The sequence below is a fragment of the Schistocerca americana genome, unplaced genomic scaffold (assembly GCF_021461395.2).
Source record: "Schistocerca americana isolate TAMUIC-IGC-003095 unplaced genomic scaffold, iqSchAmer2.1 HiC_scaffold_33, whole genome shotgun sequence".
Classification (NCBI taxonomy): domain Eukaryota; kingdom Metazoa; phylum Arthropoda; class Insecta; order Orthoptera; family Acrididae; genus Schistocerca; species Schistocerca americana.
In genome coordinates, this window is record NW_025726049.1 from 3,966,132 (window position 1) to 3,986,419 (window position 20,288).

Consider the following 20,288-nt stretch of genomic DNA (forward strand, 5'->3'; position numbering starts at 1 on the left):
AATTTAAAAAGTTGGATTTCATCTGTTAATACAAAAGATAATGTTTTGCATTGCAGGCATGCTGAACCTGTCAAAGATGAAGAATCGGCCAATGATTCTTATTGGAGGATAACAGTATGTATAACTTAAACTTGAGATTCTTGAAAATAAAGCTAGTCAGTATTTCTTAACAGTACTGATTTAAATACATCTAAAAGATCGCTGTTACCTAAATGAAAGTTGACGGGCAAAGTCTTAGTGGACATTTGTATAAAATTGTCATAGGTGTTATTTACAAGAAGAGTAAGTAGTTTCAATAGGAATGTGGTGAGACATTTAACAAGTGTCATGACCACACATTAATAGGACCTTATAACACTACCATTATGATATTAGTATGCTTTTACGTAAATAACAGAAACCCTGTCTCTATGTTGCCACGTATAACCCTCTTACTAAAATTTAGTTTAGTTTTAAAATAAAATACACTATCGAAGGATAGTCCTGTTTACAGGAAAAGATAATCAATAGAGTTATCCTTCTTACAGGATTTACCGTGTGTTGCGTCTAATGGATAAGTAAATTGGACTATTCACTTCTTTTCCTAAGATCTTACCCAGTGGCAAGATAGGAACACAGTATGAATAATAATATACTGAAGCTAGGAAAACTCGTTTCCAAGTTCATTTAGTGGTTTAAAACATGTACTTAATGGTCACCAACCTATCCTGGCAATGAAATAGTGAAGTATTGGAGAAGCAGAAATGTGAATTTTGCCTACTTTCTTGCTACTGTTTAGTTTGGCTCTTCAAATAAATTACCCCACTTAAACAATTTTGGGCTGCATCTTTATACATTATGTTTTTAAAAAAGAAAAAGCCCAGTAGATAACTTCAAGGAAGGTAAAAAAAATTAGCCGGGGTGGGGGGGACTACCTTTAGAAAAGCACTTTCCATAATCAAGAAACTTAAATACTTAGACACTAAAGCACACACTTTTTAACTGAACATTTCACTTAAAGAAAACCTCTTTCTTGGTGGAATTTACTTTCAAAAGCTATTATTGTTTGAAATAATTCTGTGTAGCCATCTAACAGGTTCTAGTAACTTGGCTTCACTCTGATTGAATTTTATGTAAGCAAACCATAACACTTTGCAATAGTTAAGAAAACATTTTTATTATTTACACTAAAGCAATTTAAATGGTGCCTCTTTATATTAACTTGGCACTTCATAAGTCTGTAAAACAGGACACTCGGATTAATCAAACACCAGGAAGGAACCCTATACAGATGTATGATTAGGATGAAATAACAGGGTGAGCCAGTTTCCGTAAAGTTCAAGAATGATTATTAAAACACAGTTTAAATTAATGGTTCATGCTGTACAAAGGTAAAAATAGAAAAAAATCTTATCTGGTGGCTGTAGGCTTGAGTGTGGTGAACAGTTATGATGGCTACACTACCCACACTACGGCCTGCAAGTTTCTTGCTGTATGGGCTCAATTTCTCTTCTTGGCTTCATTCAGTTTTACATACAGTAGCTCAACAACTCGCAGCTATGCTGTAAGCTGTTTGCAGTCTTCAACCGATGCATTTTTATGAAAATTTGCAGGCAAAGCTTCTGCTCCACAAAGGAGTTACCTCAATCACTGCTGCCTTCAGACTGTGTGACTTACTTCCCGAACTTGCTCAAGGTAGCACGCCAATTCGCCTTTCGCACCTCTTCCGTGCGCCACAGCCATTTTCGTTTCAAACAAAAGCACACTGGTTTTTACATAACACCTATTTCTTACATTGTTCCTAAGCATGACCATTTCTTAAATTGTGAAATTTACATCAACATGAACAATTTATACACACACATATTTTTAAATACAAAATGTTATCAAAACATTATTTAGACACTTGGTATCCTTTGTAGAGGACTTGGGCAGGTTTGTCCCATCCTAGTACACATTATTTTGTTACTTCCCTTCAGATATTCCATTTAGCTACATCTACAATAATTCCCAATGTTCTGACTTTTGAGGTGTCCAGTGTGGGTTGCTCTCCACTTCCTGGGTGTATTGTATCTAGTTAGCTTTTTCAAATTGCCATGAGGGTTTATCAATGTATTTTGTAACTGATATTTCAGCACCAATGATAACTTTTGTGAGCCAATGTACACTCCTTGAAAAATGTTTAGGTACTACTATTGAGTGATTCAGTGGTAATTTGTTCTCATCAGTGGAAAAGATGGATGGGTCAGGTTTTGTATCAGTTTCCATCTGCCTGCCCAAAACTTTTTAAATTCCTTGGCATCAAACTTAGATAATTTCTTGTGTGTTGATCCATTCGAACAATGGTTCTCTATTTTTGTCTCTATTTATGTATCTCCAGGTTGTGTTTTGGAATTAAAATCTTAAACATATACGTGCTGTCTAGTTGCTGTGTGTAAGACTAGTGTCAGACACTTTCCGTTAGGTGATTTGTGGACTGATGTAATAACCAGGCCTTTGAGTTTTATCCTAATTACTTCTACATCACTAATTTTCTGACAGCTTAAGCCAGCATAATCCAAGAGCTGTTTCTTTTTTCATTTATTGTGGATGCACCTAACAATTGAGAGGAGTATTGATATTGCTTTATATTGCGTAATCTTGCATGTAGCTGCTGAATTATCACCTAAATGCATTTCCTTTAGAGCTATAATACTGATGGCATGCTCATCATTTAATTTGCTTTGGTAACTGCATTTGTCACTTGTTAATCCTACGTTAATTTGCATAATATGGACACCTTGCCTGATAATTTTTGACTGTAAGCTCTGAGACGTGCTAGACCATCTTTTGTGTAGAGTTTTTGCTGTCTGCTCCTGCAGTCACACAGCCTTGGTGCACCATCTCAGGGGTTGTCTACATGCCCCACAACAGTCGTTTTGGTGTCCAGTGTGAATGATTCATTGGTAAATATGCTGTCCCATACACTTTTGTTTGTAGACAATACTACTGTGTTAGCTGAAAATAGAAACCCTGAGCCAGGAAGCAGTAGTCTCAGTACCTCAGAGAATTAGTTTCAGGTAAAGTATATGGGTCTAACATATCTAAAATGCACATGGTTTAGTTTGGAAACCACACAAACACCCAAATGTACACACCCGCAGTAGCTGCTAGGGGTGGGGGGGCAGAGTGATTGGAGAAGACAGTACATGGTCTGAATGGGAAAAGATTGGTGGGTACAGAAGAGAGAAGGGAAAAGGTAAAGTGATACAGTGGGAAACAAATTAGCAGAGGTTTAGGTCAGGTGAATGGCACTAGATGTGCTGCAGAGACAATTTCCACCTGTGTAGTTCAGAGAAACTTGCACTGGAAGGGAATATCCAAATGGTATGTCTAGTGAAGCAGTTGTTGAAGTGGTGTACAGCCTCTTGGCAACTGCAATGTCAAGTCTGTGGTTTGCCACAGTTTGGTGCTAGACATTACTGCGAGTGAACAGTTGGTTACTTGTCATCCCTACATGGAAAATTGTATGGTAATTGCAGCATAGCTGATTTTTAACAGGTTGCTTTTGCACATGATCGTGCCTTTTATATGGTGGGAGATGCCTGCGACTGGACTGCTGTAGGAGGTGGTGGGTGGATTTGTGGGACAGGTCTTGCACCTGGGTCACTCACAGGATTAGTGGCGGACAAGTATGTTCTCTAGATTGTGCAGGCCGTGGAACACTACTTTGCAGGACATTGACCGTGAAAAACAGAGATTGCATCGGGATTGAATACAAAACACACAATGCCAAGTTAAGTACAAGAAGAGTGAATCTTCTAAGAGTTTGTGCTTCCAGCGGCTCCTGGTAGACCAGTATTAGATTCCGATGCACCAGTGCAGGTTTACTGTATCCCTTGGACTTTCATATTGACCGTGAAACACAGAAATTGCATCGTGATTGAATAAAAATGGCACAATGCCGACTTAAGTACAAGAAGAGTGAATCTTCTAAGACTTTGTGATTTGAGCGGCTCCTGGGAGACCAGTATTAGATTCCGACGAACCAGTGCAGGTTTACTGTATCCCTTGTACCTTCACATTGACCATGAAACACAGAAATTGGATCGGGATTGAATAGAATAGGCACTATGACGACTTAAGTACAAGAAGAGTGAATCTTCTAAGATTTTGTGCTTTGAGTGGCTCCTGGGAGACCAGAATTAGATTCAGATACACCACTGCAGGTTTACTGTATCCATTGGACTTTCAGATTGACATGGAACACATAAATTGCATCGGGGCTGAATACAAAAGGCAGAATGCCGACTTAAATACAAGAAGAGTGAATCTTCTAAGAGTTTGTGCTTTGAGCGGTTCCTGGGAGACCAGTATTAGATTCCGTTTCACCAGTGCAGGTTTGCTGAATCCCTTGGACCTTCACATTGACCATGAGACACAGAAATGCATCAGGATTGCATACAAAAGGCACAATGCCGGCATAAGTACAAGAAGAGTGAATCTTCTAAGAGTTTCTGCTTTGTACAGATTATGGAAGACCAGTATTAGATTGCGATGCACCAGTGCAGGTCTGCAGAATCCCTTGGACATTCACATTGACCATGAAACTCCGAAATTCCATCGTGATTGAATACAATTGGCTCTAATCCGACTTATGTACAAGAAGAGTGAATCTTCTAAGAGTTTGTGCTTTGAGCGACTCCTGGGGGTAAAGTATTAGATTCCGTTGCACCAGTGCAGGTTTACTGTATGCCTTGTACCTTCACTTTGACCATGAAACACAAAAATTGGATAGGGATTGAATAGAATAGGCACAATGACGACTTAAGTACAAGAAGAGTGAAACTTCTAAGAGTTTGTGTTTGAGCTGCTCGTGGCAGACCAGTATTATATTCCAATGCACCAGTGCAGGATTACTGTATCCCTTGGACTTTCACAGTGACCGTGTAACACAGAAATTGCATTGGGATTGAATACTAATGGCACATTTACGACTTAAGTACAGAAACAGTGAAACGTCTATGAGTTTGTAGTTTGGGCGTCTCCTGGGAGACCAGTAATAGACTCCGATTCACCAGTGCAGGTTTACTGAATCCTTTGGACCCTCACATTGATCATGAAACACAGAAATTGCATCGGGATTGAATACAAAAGGCACAATGCCGGTTTAAGTACAAGAAGAGTGAATCTTCTGAGAGTTTGTTCTTTGAGCGGCTCCTGGGAGACCAGTATTAGATTCCGATGCAGCAGTGCAGGTTTCCTGTATCCCTTGGACCTTCTCATTGACCGTGACACACAGAAATTGGATCGGGATTGAATACAAAAGGCACAATGCCGACTTAGGTACAAGAAGACTGAATCTTCTAAGATTTTGAACTTTGAACGGCTCCTGGGAGACCAGTATTAGATTCCGATGCACCAGTGCAGGTTTACTGAATGTCTTGGACCTTCACAATGTGCATGAAACACAGATATTGCATCAGGATTGAATACAAAAGGCACAATGCCGACTTAAGTACAAGAGGAGTGAATCTTCCAAATGTTTGTGCTTTGAGTGGCTCCTGTAATACGCGTATTAGATTCCCATGCACCAGTGCAGGTTTACTGAATCCTTTGGACCTTCACATGGCCAGGATGCACAGAAATTGCATCGGGATTGAATACAAAACACCCAATGCCGACTTAAGTACATGAGGAGTGAATCTCCTAAGTGGTTGTGCTTAGAGCGTCTCCTGGGAGACCAGTATTAGATTCTGCTGCACCAATGCAGGTTTACTCTATCCCTTGGACTGTCACATTGACCATGTAACACAGAAATTGGAGCGGGATTGAATACAAACGGCTTAATGCCGACCTAAGTACAAGAAGAGTGAATCATCTAAGAATTTGAGTTTTGAGCGGCTCCTGGGAGACCAGTATTAGATTCCAATGCATCAATGCAGGTTTACTGTATCCCTTCGACTTTCACATTGACCATGATACACAGAAAACGCATCGGGATTGAATTGAAATGGAACAATGCCGACTTAAGTACAAGAAGAGTGTATCTTCCGTGCGTTTCTGCTTTGAGCGTATCCTGGGAGACCAGTATTACATTCCGATGCACCAGTTCAGGTTTACTGTATCCCTTTGACCTTCATATTGACCATGAAACGCAGAAATTGCACCGCAATTGAATACAAAAGACACAATGCCGAATTGAGTACAAGAAGAATGAATCTTCTAAGAGTTTGTGATTTGAGCGGCTCATGGGGGACCAGTATTAGATTCCGATGCACCAGCGCAGGTTTACTGTATCCTTTCGACTTTCACATTAACCACGAAACACAGAAATTTCATCTGCATTGAATACGATACGCTCTACGCCGCCTTATGTACAAGATGAGTGAATCTTCTAAGAGTTTGTGCTTTGAGCGACTCCTAATGGGTAAAGTATTAGATTCCGATGCTCCAGTGCAGGTATACTGTATACCTTGGACCTTCACATTGACCATGAAACACAGAAATTGCATCGGGATTGAATACAAAAGGCTTAATGCCGACATAAGTACAAGAAGAGTGAATCATCTAAGAATATGAGTTTTGAGCGACTACTGGGAGACCAGTATTGGATCCCGATGCACCAGTGCAGTTTTACTGTGTCCCTTGGACTTTAACATTGACCATGAAACACAGAAATTGCATCATAATTGAATACAAAACACCGAATGCCGACTTAAGTACAAGAGGAGTGAATCTCCTAAGAGGTTGTGCTTAGAGCGTCTCCTGGGAGACCAGTATTAGATTCCGCTGCACCAATGTAGGTTTATTCTATCCCTTGGACTGTCACATTGACCATGTAACACAGAAATTGGATCGCTATTGAATACAAACGGCTTAATGCCTCTTAAGTACAAGAGTGAATCATCTAAGAATTTGAGTTTTGAGCGGCTCCTGGGAGACCAAAATTAGATTCCAATGCATCAATGCAGGTTTACTGTATCCCTTCGACTTTCACATTGACCATGAAACACAGTAATTGCATCGGGATTGAATTCAAATGGAACAATGACGACTTAAGTACTAGAAGAGAGAATCTTCTAAGAGTTTGTGATTTGAGCGGCTCCTGGGGGACCAGTATTAAATTCCGAAGCACCAGTGCAGGTTTATCGATTCCCTTGGACTTTCACATTGATCATGACACATAGAAATTACATCGGGATTGAATACAAAACACACAATGCCGACTTAAGTACAAGAAGAGTGATTCTTCTACGATTTTGTGTATGAGCGGCTCCTTGGAGACCAGTATTAGATTCCGATGCACCAATGCAGGTTTACTGTATCCCTTGGACCTTCACATTGACCATGAGACACAGAAATTGCATCGGGATTGAATACAAAAGGCACAATGCCGACTTATGTACAAGAAGAGTGAATCATCTAAGAGTTTGAGCTTTGAGCGTCAACTGGTAGACCAGTATTAGATTCCGATGCACCAGTTCAGGCTAACAGTATCCCTTGAACACTCACATTGATCATGAATTTGAGCAAATGGCATCGGGATTGAATACAAAAGGCACAATACCGGCTAAAGTGCAAGAAGAGTGAATCTTCTAAGAGATTGTGCATGAGCGGCTCCTGGGAGACCAGTATTAGATTCCGATGCACCAATGCAGGTTTACTGTATCCCTTGGACCTTCGCATTGACCATGAGGCACAGAAATTGCATCGGGGTTGAATACAAAATGCAAAATGCCGACTTTAGTACAAGAAGAGTGAAGCTTTTAAGAGTTTCTGCTTTGAGCGGCTGCTGGGAGACCAGTATTAGATTCCGATGCACCAGTGCAGGTTTATTGAATCCCTTGGACCTTCAAATCGAACATAAAACACAGAAATTGCGTCGGGATTGAGAACAAAAGGCACAATGCCGAATTAAGTACAAGGAGAGTGAATCTTCTAAGAGTTTGTGCTTTGAGAATCTCCTGGAGTCCAGTATTAGATTCCGATGTACCAGTGCAGGTTTAGTGAATCCCTTGGACCCTAACATTGACCATGAACACTGAAAATGCATCAGGATTGAATACAAAAGTCACAATGCCGACTTAAGTACAAGAATAGTAAATCTTCTAATAGTTTGTGCTTTGAACGGCTCCTTGGTGACCAGTAATAGATTCCTATGCACCAGTGCAGGTTTACTGTATCCCTTCGACTTTTGCGTTTACCATGAAACACAGAAATTGCATCGGGATTGAATTCAAAAGGCAAAATGCCGACTTAAGTGCAAGAAGAAAGAATGTTTTAAGAGTTTGTGCTTTGTGCGGCTCCTGGGAGACCAGTATTAGTTTCCGATGCATCAGTGCTGGTTTACTTTATCCCTTGGACCTTCACATTGACCTTGAGAGACGTAAATTATATCGGGATTGAATACAAAAGCACAATGCCGACTCAAGTACAAGAAGAGTGAAGCTTCTAAGAGTGTCTGCTTTGTGCGGCTCCTGGGAGACCAGTATTAGATTCGGATGCACCAGTTCAGGTTTACTGTATACTTTGGACCTTCCTATTGACCATGAAACACAGAAATTGCATCTCGATTAAATACAAAAGGCACAATGCCGACTTAAGTAAAAGAAGAGTGAATCTTCTAAGAGTTTGTGGTTTGAGCGCTCCCTGGGAGACCAGTATTATATTCCAATGCACCACTGCAGGTTTGCTGTATCCCTCCGACTCTCACATTGACCATGAAGCACAGAAATTGCATTGGGATTGAATACTAAAGGCACAATGCCGACTTAAGTACAAGAAGAGTGAATCTTCTACGACTTTGTGCTTTGAGCGGCTCCCTGGAGACCAGTATTAGAATCCGATGCACTATTCTAGCTTTACAGTATCCCTTGGACCTTCATATTGACCATGAAACACAGAAATTGCACCGCGATTTGATACAAAAGACACAATGCCGTATTAAGTACAAGAAGAGTGAATCTTCTAAGAGTTTGTGATTTGAGCGGCTCCTGGGAGACCAGTATTGGATTCCGATGCACCAGTGCAGGTTTAATGAATCCCTTGGACCTTCACATTGACCATGAGAGACAGAAACTACATCGGGATTGAATAGAAAAATCACAATGCCGACTTAAGTACAAGAAAAGTGAATCTTCTAAGAGTTTCTGCTTTAAGCGACTCTTGGGAGACCAGTGTCAGATTCCAATGCGCCAGTGCAGGTTTACGGTATACCTTGGACCTTCACATTGACCATGAAACACAGAAAAACATCGGGATTGAATACAAAAGGCACAATGCAGACTTAGGTACAAGAAGAGTGAATCTTCTAAGAGCTTGTGTTTTGAGCTGCTCCTGGGAGACAATAATTAAATTCCGATGCACAAGTGCAGGTTTGCAGCATTCCTTGGACCTTCTCATTGACCATGAGACACTGAAAATGCATCGGGATTCAATACAAAATGCACAATGCCGACTTAAGTACAAGAAGAGTGAATCTTCTAAGTGTTTGTGCTTTGAGCGGCTCCTGGGAGACCAGTATTAGATTCCGATGCACCAGTACAGGTTTACTGTATCCCTTGGACCTTCACATTGACCAAGAAACACAGAAATTGGATCAGGAGTGAATACAAAAAAGCACAATGCCGACATAACTACAAGAATAGTGAATCTTCTAAGAGTTTGTGCTTTGAGCGGCTCCTGGGAGACCAGTATTAGATTCCATTGCACCAGTGCTGATTTACTGTAGCGCTTAAACATTCACATTGACCATGAAACACAGAAAATGCATCGGGATTGAATACAAAAGGCACAATGCCGATTTAAAGACATGAAGAGTGAATCGTCTAAGAGTATGTGCTTTGAGTTTGTCCTGGTAGACCAGTATTAGATTCCGATGCACCAGTGCAGGTTTACTGAACGACTTGGACCTTCACATTGGGCATGAAACACAGAAATTGCATCACGATTGAATACCAATGGCACAATGCCGACTTATCTACAATTGTAGTTAATCTTCTAAGTGTTTGTGCTTTGAGCGGTCCCTGGGGGGCAAGTATTAGATTCCAATGCACCAGTGCATGTTACTGTATACCTTGGACCTTCACATTGACCATGAAACACAGAAAATGCATCGGGATTGAATACAAAAGGCACAATGCCGACTCAAGTACAAGAAGAGTGAATCTGCTAAGAGCTTGTGTTTTGAGCTGCTCCTGGGAGACCAGTATTAGTTTCCGATGCACCAGTGCAGATTTACTGTATCCCTTCGACTGTCACATTGACCATGAAAAACAGAAATCGCATGGGGATTGAATACCAAATCCTTAATGCCGACCTAAGTACAAGAAGAGTGAATCTTCTAAGAATTTGTGCTATGGGCAACTCCTGCGAGACCAGTATAAGATTCCAAAGCACCAGTTCAGGTTTACTGTATACTTTGGAGCTTCCTATTGACCATGAAACACTGAAATTGCGTCGCGATGAAATACAGAAGGCACAATGCCGACTTAAGTACAAGAAGAGTGAATCTTCTAAGAGTTTGTGGTTTGAGCGGCTCCTGGGAGACCAGTTATTGATTCCGATGCACCAATGCAGGTTTAGTGTATCCCTCGGACCTTCACATTGTGCATGAAACACAGAAATTGCATCGCGATTGAATACCAAAGGCACAATGCCGACTTTAGTACAATTAGAGTTAATCCTCTAAGAGTTTGTGCTTTGAGCGGACCCTGGGGGTCAAGTATTAGATTCCGATGCACCAGTGCAGGTTACTGTATACCTTGGACCTTCGCATTGACCATGAGACACTGAAAATGCATTGGGTTTGAATACAAAATGCACAATGCCCACTTAAGTACAAGAAGAGTGAATCTTCTAAGGGTTTGTGTTTTGAGCTGCTCCAGGGAGACCAGAATTAAATTCCGATGCACAAGTGCAGGTTTGCAGCATTCCTTGGACATTCTCATTGACCATGAAACACAGGAATTGAATCGGGATTGAATACAATAGGCACAATGCCGACTTAAGTACAAGAAGAGTGAATCTTCTAAGTGTTTGTGCTTTGAGCGGCTCCTGGGAGACCAGTATTGGATTCAGATGCACCAGTACAGGTTTACTGTATCCCTTGGACCTTCACATTGACCGAGGAACACAGAAATTGGATCAGGATTGAATACAAAAGGCACAATGCCGACTTAACTACAAGAATAGTGAATCTTCTAAGAGGTTGTGCTTTGAGCGCCTCCTGGGAGACGAGTATTAGATTCCATTGCACCAGTGCTGATTTACTGTAGCGCTTAAACATTCACATTGACCATGAAACACAGAAAATGCATCAGGATTGAATACAAAAGGCCCATTCCGACTTATGTACATGAAGAGTGAATCGTCTAAGAGATTGTGCTTTGAATTTGTCCTGGCAGACCAGTATTAGTTTCCGATGCACCAGTGCAGGTTTACTGTATCCCTCGGACGGTCACATTGTGCATGAAACACAGATAATGCATCGCGATTGAATACCAAAGGCATAATTCCGCCTTAAGTACAATTAGAGTTAATCATCTAAGAGTTTGTGCTTTGAGCGGCCCCTGGGGGTCAAGTATTAGATTCCTATGCACCAGTGCATGTTTCTGTATACCTTGGACCTTCACATTGACCAAAAAACACAGAAATTAGATCAGGATTGAATACAAAAGGCACAATGCCGACTTAACTACAAGAATACTGTAACTTCTAAGAGTTTCTGCTTTGAGCGGCTCGTGGGAGACCAGTATTAGATTCTGATGCACCAGTGTGGGTTAAGTAAATCCCTTGGGCTTTCACATTGAGCATGAAACACAGATAGTGCATCGGGATTGAATACAAAAGGCAGAATGCCGACTTAAATACACTCCTGGAAATGGAAAAAAGAACACATTGACACCGGTGTGTCAGACTCACCATACTTGCTCCGGACACTGCGAAAGGGCTGTACAAGCAATGATCACACGCACGGCACAGCGGACACACCAGGAACCGCGGTGTTGGCCGTCGAATGGCGCTAGCTGCGCAGCATTTGTGCACCGCCGCCGTCAGTGTCAGCCAGTTTGCCGTGGCATACGGAGCTCCATCGCAGTCTTTAACACTGGTAGCATGCCGCGACAGCGTGGACGTGAACCGTATGTGCAGTTGACGGACTTTGCGCGAGGGCGTATAGTGGGCATGCGGGAGGCAGGGCGGACGTACCGCCGAATTGCTCAACACGTGGGGCGTGAGGTCTCCACAGTAGATCGATGTTGTCACCAGTGGTCGGCGGAAGATGCACGTGCCCGTCGACCTGGGACCGGACCGCAGCGACGCACGGATGCACGCCAAGACCGTAGGATCCTACGCAGTGCCGTAGGGGACCGCACCGCCACTTCCCAGCAAATTAGGGACACTGTTGCTCCTGGGGTATCGGCGAGGACCATTCGCAACCGTCTCCATGAAGCTGGGCTACGGTCCCGCACACCGTTAGGCCGTCTTCCGCTCACGCCCCAACATCGTGCAGCCCGCCTCCAGGGGTGTCGCGACAGGCGTGAATGGAGGGACGAATGGAGACGTGTCGTCTTCAGCGATGAGAGTCGCTTCTGCCTTGGTGCCAATGATGGTCGTATGCGTGTTTGGCGCCGTGCAGGTGAGCGCCACAATCAGGACTGCATACGACCGAGGCACACAGGGCCAACACCCGGCATCATGGTGTGGGGAGCGATCTCCTACACTGGCCGTACACCACTGGTGATCGTCGAGGGGACACTGAATAGTGCACGGTACATCCAAACCGTCATCGAACCCATCGTTCTACCATTCCTAGACCGGCAAGGGAACTTGCTGTTCCAACAGGACAATGCACGTCCGCATGTATCCCGTGCCACCCAACGTGCTCTAGAAGGTGTAAGTCAACTACCCTGGCCAGCAAGATCTCCGGATCTGTACCCCATTGAGCATGTTTGGGACTGGATGAAGCGTCGTCTCACGCGGTCTGCACGTGCAGCACGAACGCTGGTCCAACTGAGGCGCCAGGTGGAAATGGCATGGCAAGCCGTTCCACAGGACTACATCCAGCATCTCTACGATCGTCTCCATGGGAGAATAGCAGCCTGCATTGCTGCGAAAGTTGGATATACACTGTACTAGTGCCGACATTGTGCATGCTCTGTTGCCTGTGTCTATGTGCCTGTGGTTCTGTCAGTGTGATCATGTGATGTATCTGACCCCAGGAATGTGTCAATAAAGTTTCCTCTTCCTGGGACAATGAATTCACGGTGTTCTTATTTCAATTTCCAGGAGTGTACAAGAAGATAGAATCTTCTACGAGTTTGTGCTTTGAGCAGCTGCTGGGAGACCAGTATTAGATTCCGATGCACCAGTACAGGTTTATTGAATTCCTTGGACCTCCAAATTGAACATGAAACACAGAAATTGCGTCGGGATTGAAAACAAAAGGCACAATGCCGACTTAAGTACAAGGAGAGTGAATCTTCTAAGAGTTTGTGCTTTGAGCATCTCCTTTGGTCCAGTATTAGATTCCGATGCACCAGTGCAGGTTTAGTGAATCCCTTGGACCCTAACATTGACCATGAAACACTGCAAATGCATCGGGATTGAATACAAAAGTCACAATGACGACTTAAATACAAGTATAGTGAATCTTCTAAGAGTTTGTGCTTTGAGCGGCTCCTTGGTGACCAGTATTAGATTCCTATGCACCAGTGCTGGTTTACTGTATCCCTTCGACTTTCGCGTTTACCATGAAACACAGAAATTGCATCGGGATTGAATACATAAGGCACAATGCCGACTTAAGTACAAGAAGTGTGAATCTTCCAAGTGTATGTGCTTTGAGTGGCTCCTGGGAGACCAGTTTTAGATTCCCATGCACCGTTGCAGGGTTACTGAATCCCTTGGACCTTCACATTGACCATGATGCACGGAAGATGCATCGGGATTGAATACAAAACGCTCAATGATTTAAGTAGGAGAAGAGTGAATCTTCTAAGAGTCTCTGCCATGTACGGCTGCTGGGAGACCAGTATTAGATTCCGATGCACCAATGCAGGCTTACTGTCTCCCCTGGACCTTCACATTGACCATGAAACACAGAAATTGCACCGCGATTGAATACAAAAGACACAATACCGCATTAATTACAATAACAGTTAATCTTCTAAGAGTATGTGATTTGAGCGGCTCCTGGGAGACCAGTATTAGATTCCGATGCACCAGTGCAGGTTTACTGAATCCGTTGGACCCTCACATTGACGTTGAGACACATAAATTACATCGGGATTGAATACAAAACGCACAATGCCGACTTAAGTACAAGAAGAGTGAATCTTCTAAGAGTTTGCGCTTTGTGCGGCTCCTGGGAGACCAGTATTAAATTCCAATGCACCAATCGAGGTTTACTGTATCCCTTGGAACTTCACATTAATCATGAAACACAGAAATTGCATCGAGATTGAATTCCAAAGGCAAAATGCCGACTTAAGTGCAAGAAGAGTGAATGTTTCAAGAGTTTGTGCTTTGTGCGGCTCCTGGGAGACCAGTATTAGTTTCCGATGCATCAGTGCTGGTTTACTTTATCCCTTGGACTTTCACATTGACCATGAAACATAGAATTTGCTTCGGGATTGAATACAAATGGCACAATGCCGACTTAAGTACAAGAAGAGTGAATCTTCTAAGAGTTTGTGCTTTAAGCCGCTCCTTGGTGACCAGTGTTAGATGCCGATGCACCAGTGCTGGTTTACTGTATCCCTTCGACTTTCGCGTTTACCATGAAACACAGAAATTGCATCGGGATTGAATACATAAGGCACAATGCCGACTTAAGTACAAGAAGTGTGAATCTTCCAAGTGTATGTGCTTTGAGTGGCTCCTGGGAGACCAGTTTTAGATTCCCATGCACCGTTGCAGAATTACTGAATCCCTTGGACCTTCACATTGACCATGATGCACAGAAGATGCATCGGGATTGAATACAGAAGGCTCAATGCCGACTTAAGTACAAGAATAGTGAATCTTCTAAGAGTTTCTGCCATGTTCAGCTACTGGGAGACCAGTATTGAATTCCGATGCACCAATGCAGGCTTACTGTATCCCTTGGACTTTCACATTGACCATGAAACACAGAAATTGCACCGCGATTGAATACAAAAGACACAATGCCGCATTAATTACAATAAGAGTGAATCTTCTAAGAGTTTGTGATTTGAGCGGCTCCTGGGAGACGAGTATTAGATTCCGATGCACCAGTGCAGGTTTACTGAATCCCTGGGTCCTTGACATTGACCTTGAGAGACATAAATTACATCGGGATTGAAAACAAATGGCACAATGCCGACTCAAGTACAAGAGGTGTGAAGCTTCTAAGAGTTTCTGCTTTGTGCGGCTCCTGGGAGACCAGTATTACATTCCGATGCACAGTGTAGGTTTACTGTATCCTTTGGACCTTCACAATGACCATGAAACACAGAAAATGAATCGGGATTGCATAGAAAGGCACAATGCCGACTTAAGTACAAGAAGAGTGAATCTGCTATGAGTTTGTGCTTTGAGCGTCTCCTGGGAGACCAGGATTAGATTCCGATGCACCAGTGCAGGTTTACTGAATCCCTTGGACCTTCACATTGACCATGAAACACAGAAAATGCATCCGGATTGAATACAAAAGGCACAATGCCGACTTAAGTACAAGAGGAGTGAATCTTCTAAGAGTTTGTGGTTTGAGCGGCTCCTGGGGCACCAGTATTAGATTCTGATGCACCAGTGCAGGTTTACAGTAACCCTTGGACATTCACATTGACCATGAAGCACAGAAATTGCATCGGGATTGAATACAAAAGGCACAATGCCAACATAACTACAAGAAGAGTGAATCTTCTAAGATTTTGCGCTTTTAGCAACTCCTGGGAGACCAGTATTAGATTCCGATGCACCAGTTCAGGTTTACAGTATACTTTGGACCTACCTATTGACCATGAAACACAGAGATTGCATCGCAATTAAATTGAAAAGGCACAATGCCGACGTAAGTACATGAAGATTGAATCTTCTAAGAGTTTGTGGTTTGAGCGGCTCCTGGGAGACCAGTTTTTGATTCCGATGCACCAATGCAGGTTTACTGTATCCCTCGGACCTTCACATTGTGCATGAAACACAGAAATTGCATCGCGATTGAATACCAAAGGCACAATGCCGACTTTAGTACAATTAGAGATAATCTTCTAAGAGTTTGTGCTTTGAGCGGACCCTGGGGGTCAGGTATAAGATTCCGATGCACTAGTGCAGGTTACTGTAACTCTTTGACCTTCACATTGACCATGAGACACAGAAACTACATCGGGATTGAATACAAAATGCACAATGCCGACTTATGTACAAGAAGAGTGAATCTTGAAAGAGTTTCTACTTTAAGCGACTCCTGGGAGACCAGTATTAAATTCCGATGCACCAGTGCAGGTTTACTGTATCCCTTTGACTTTCACATTGACCATGAAACACAGAAATTTCATCGGGATTAAATACAATAGGCTCTATGCTGCCTTATGTACAAGATGAGTGAATCTTCTAAGAATTTGTGCTTTGAGCGATTCCTGATGGGTAAAGTATTAGATTCCGATGCACCTGTGCAGCTATACAGTACACCTTGGACCTTCACATTGACCATGAAACACAGAAAATGCATCAGGATTGAATACAAAAGGCACAATGCCGACTTAAATACATGAAGAGTGAATTGTCTAAGAGTTTGTGCTTTGAGTTTGTCCTGGTAGACCAGTATTAGATTCCGATGCACCAGTGCAGGATTACTGAATGTCTTGGACCTTCACATTGGGCATGAAACACAGAAATTGCATCGCGATTGAATACCAATGGCACAATGCCGACTTATCTACAATTGTAGTTAATGTTCTAAGTGTTTGTCCTTTGAGCGGCCCCTGGGGGGCAAGTATTAGATTCCAATTCACCAGTGCATGTTACTGTATACCTTGGACCTTCACATTAACCATGAAGCACTGAAAATGCATCGGGATTGAATACAAAAGGCACAATGCCGACTTAAGTACAAGAAGAGTGAATCTTCTCAGAGTTTGTGGTTTGAGCTGCTACTGGGAGACCCGATCTAAATTCCGAAGCACAAGTGCTGCTTTAAAGCATTCGTTGGACATTCACATTGACCATGAAACACAGAAATTGAATCGGAATTGAATACAATATGCACAATGCCGACTTAAGTACAAGAAGTGTGAATCTTCTAAGAGTTTGTGCTTTGAGCGGCTCCTTGGAGACCAGTATTAGATTCCAATGCACCAGTGCAGATTTACTGTATCCCTTGGACCTTCACAGTGCCCATGAAACACAGAAAATGCATTGGGATTGAAAACAAAAGGCACAAAGCCGATTTAAGTACAAGAAGGGTGAAACTTCTAAAAGTTTCTGCTTTGAGCGGCTCCTGGCAGACCAGTATTAGATTTCGATGCACCAGTGCTGGTTTACTGTATCCATTCGACTTTCGCGTTGACCATGAAACACAGAAATTGCATCGGGATTGAATACATAAGGCACAATGCCGACTTAAGTCCAAGTAGTGTGAATCTTCCAAGTGTTTCTTCTTTGAGACACTTCTGGGAGACCTGTATTTGATTCCCATGCACCAGTGCAGGTTTACTGAATCCCTTGGACCTTCACATTGCCCATGATGTACCGAAATTGCATCAGGATTGAATACAAAAGGCTCAATGCCGACTTAAGTACAAGAAGAGTGAATCTTCTAAGAGTTTGCGCTTTGAGCGGCTCGTGGGAGACCAGTATTAGATTCTGATGCACCAGTGTGGGTTAACTGTATCCCTTGGACTTTCACATTGACCATGAAACACAGATAGTGCATCGGGATTGAATACAAAAAGCTGAATGCCGACCTAAATACAAGAAGAGTGAATCTTCTACGAGTTTGTGCTTTGAGCGGCTGCTGGGAGACCAGTATTAGATTCCGATGCACCAGTGCAGGGTTACTGTATCCCTCGGACCTTCACATTGTGCATGAAACACAGAAATTGCATCGCGATTGAATACCAAAGGCACAATGCCTACATAACTGCAATTAGAGTTAATCTTCTAAGAGTTTGTGCTTTGAGCGGCCCCTGTGGGTCAAGTATTAGATTCCGATGCACCAGTGCAGGTTACTGTATACCTTGGACCTTCACATTGACCATGAAGCACTGAAAATGCATCGGGATTGAATACAACATGCATAATGCCGACTTAAGTACAACAAGAGTGAATCTTCTAAGAATTTGTGTTTTGAGCGGCTCCTGGGAGACCAGTATTAGTTTCCAATGCACCAGTGCAGATTTACTGTATCGCTTGGACTTTCATATTGACTATGAAACACAGAAAATGCATCGGGATTGAATGTAAAAGGCACAATGCCGACTTAAGTACAAGAAGAGTGAATTTTATGAGTTTGTAATTTGAGCGGCTCCTGGGACACCAGTATTAGAGTCCGATGCAGCAGTGCAAGTTTACTGTATCCCATGGACCTTCACATTGACCTTGAAACACAGAAATTGCATCGGGATTGGATACAAAAGGCACCAACCAATTAGCATACTGCCTGCTGTTTCCAAAGCACTCGAATATATTGTTCATGACCAAATCACTGAACACTTGCACGAATTCAGCCTATATCACAAATTTCAATCCGGTTTCCGTAAACATCACAGCACAAACACTGCTCTAATTAAAGTATTAGATGACCTGAAATGTGCCATTGACAATCTAAAGGCAGCAATATTGACGCTACTGGACTTCAGCAAAGCTTTTGACACTGGTAACTTTGACATATTGCTCAAAAAAATGCAACAGCTTAATTTCTCTGTTAGTGCAGTGAGATGGTTTGAAAGCTACTTAAAAGACAGACAGCAATGTGTTGGCTGCGTAAATGAAAAATCTTCCTGGAAACATCTTTCCTCGGGACTGCCACAAGGATCAGTCTTAGGACCACTTTTGTTTTCTTTATATGTCAACTATATTTCGTCGGTTCTGTCCTGTAAATATCATTTCTATTCCGACGACCTCCAGCTCTACCTAAGCGTCAGACCTGAAAACGTAAACACTGCAAACGCTCAGATGAATGATGATCTGTCTTCGGTAGTGACATGGGCGAAAAGCCTGGGGCTTAAACTAAATGCAAAGAAGACGCAAGTAATCTTAATAGCCCATCAGAAATTAATAAGTTCAGATCTCCGCGAATGGCTACCTTCTATTCTGCTCGATGGTACTCCAATACCATATCAGAAAACAGTGGAAAATTGGGTGTAACTTTGGATGAGCATCTCAACTGGGCGGAGAATACAGTCGCAGTGTGCCGAAAGACGTCTGCTTGTCTCTATGCTCTCAAAAAGTTTCAGAACATATTTCCACTGGACTTGAAACGCCAGCTCGTGCAAGCACTCTTTCTACCGAACCTCCACTATTGTGATGTGATTCAACAAGGCACGGGTAGTGAAAAGAAAATACGGCTAGAGATAACCATGAATGCCTGTGTGCATTACACCTGCAACATTCGCCGATATGATCATGTTAGTGCTTCATACTCCGAGCTAAAGTGGCTGCGGCCGGACAAATTGCGTGACTACCACACTATGTCTACTTCACAAACTCTTCGTCGCGCAAGCACATCAGTACCTTGCTTCAGAGATGAAAAACCTGTCGTGCCATCATAATCGAAACACGAGGTCACTCTTATTTGGTGTCCTAACTGTGCCCACTCACAAAACAAAAACTTTTGCAAACTCCTTCTCAGTTGCCGCTGTCAGCATCCGGAACAAACTGCCCCTTACCTTGCGCAAAAATCAATCTCCTGCTGCTTTTAAGAAGAAGTTGAAGCATTTCGTACTATCATCCTCATAAAGTTCTCCACAAAATTAATGTACCAGGCCAATCCTCTCATCTGTCAAATAGCAAAGCTAGCGTCTCCGATCTTGCTCCTGAGATGCCTTCCCATTCATCTATCTCTATTAGCCAGGCAATCTTCTTTTCCTTTATATTTCCTTAATTATGTTTCATCATGTGTATTCTTCTCCTCTGTTCACAATGAGTGTCCCTCATACTCCCTGCTGCCAGCACTCCTATCTAAAATTTGTCTCTTCAATAATGTCTAATTATAACAGTACTTATGATCTTCGAATATAAACTCTATATGTATATATTTTTCCAGGTGTACCTTTCTAATTGTTTATTTCACTTTTTGTAGAAATGTAGTTTAATATGCCTACTTAAACACATGAATGTAAAATAAGTAGGATGCCTGGATAGATGTA

General features: G+C 42.5%; 1 protein-coding gene across 1 annotated transcript in view; it reads left to right on the top strand.

Annotated features, from left to right (window-relative positions):
• Nucleotides 1–112, top strand: part of LOC124580517 (molybdenum cofactor biosynthesis protein 1-like) — a 74,263-nt gene extending 74,151 nt beyond the window's left edge. The window contains exon 9 of the mRNA XM_047131264.1: nt 57–112. Coding sequence (XP_046987220.1) covers nt 57–112 — 56 coding nt within the window. The remainder of the gene's footprint in view (nt 1–56) is intronic.
• The last annotated feature ends 20,176 nt before the right edge of the window (nt 113–20,288 follow it).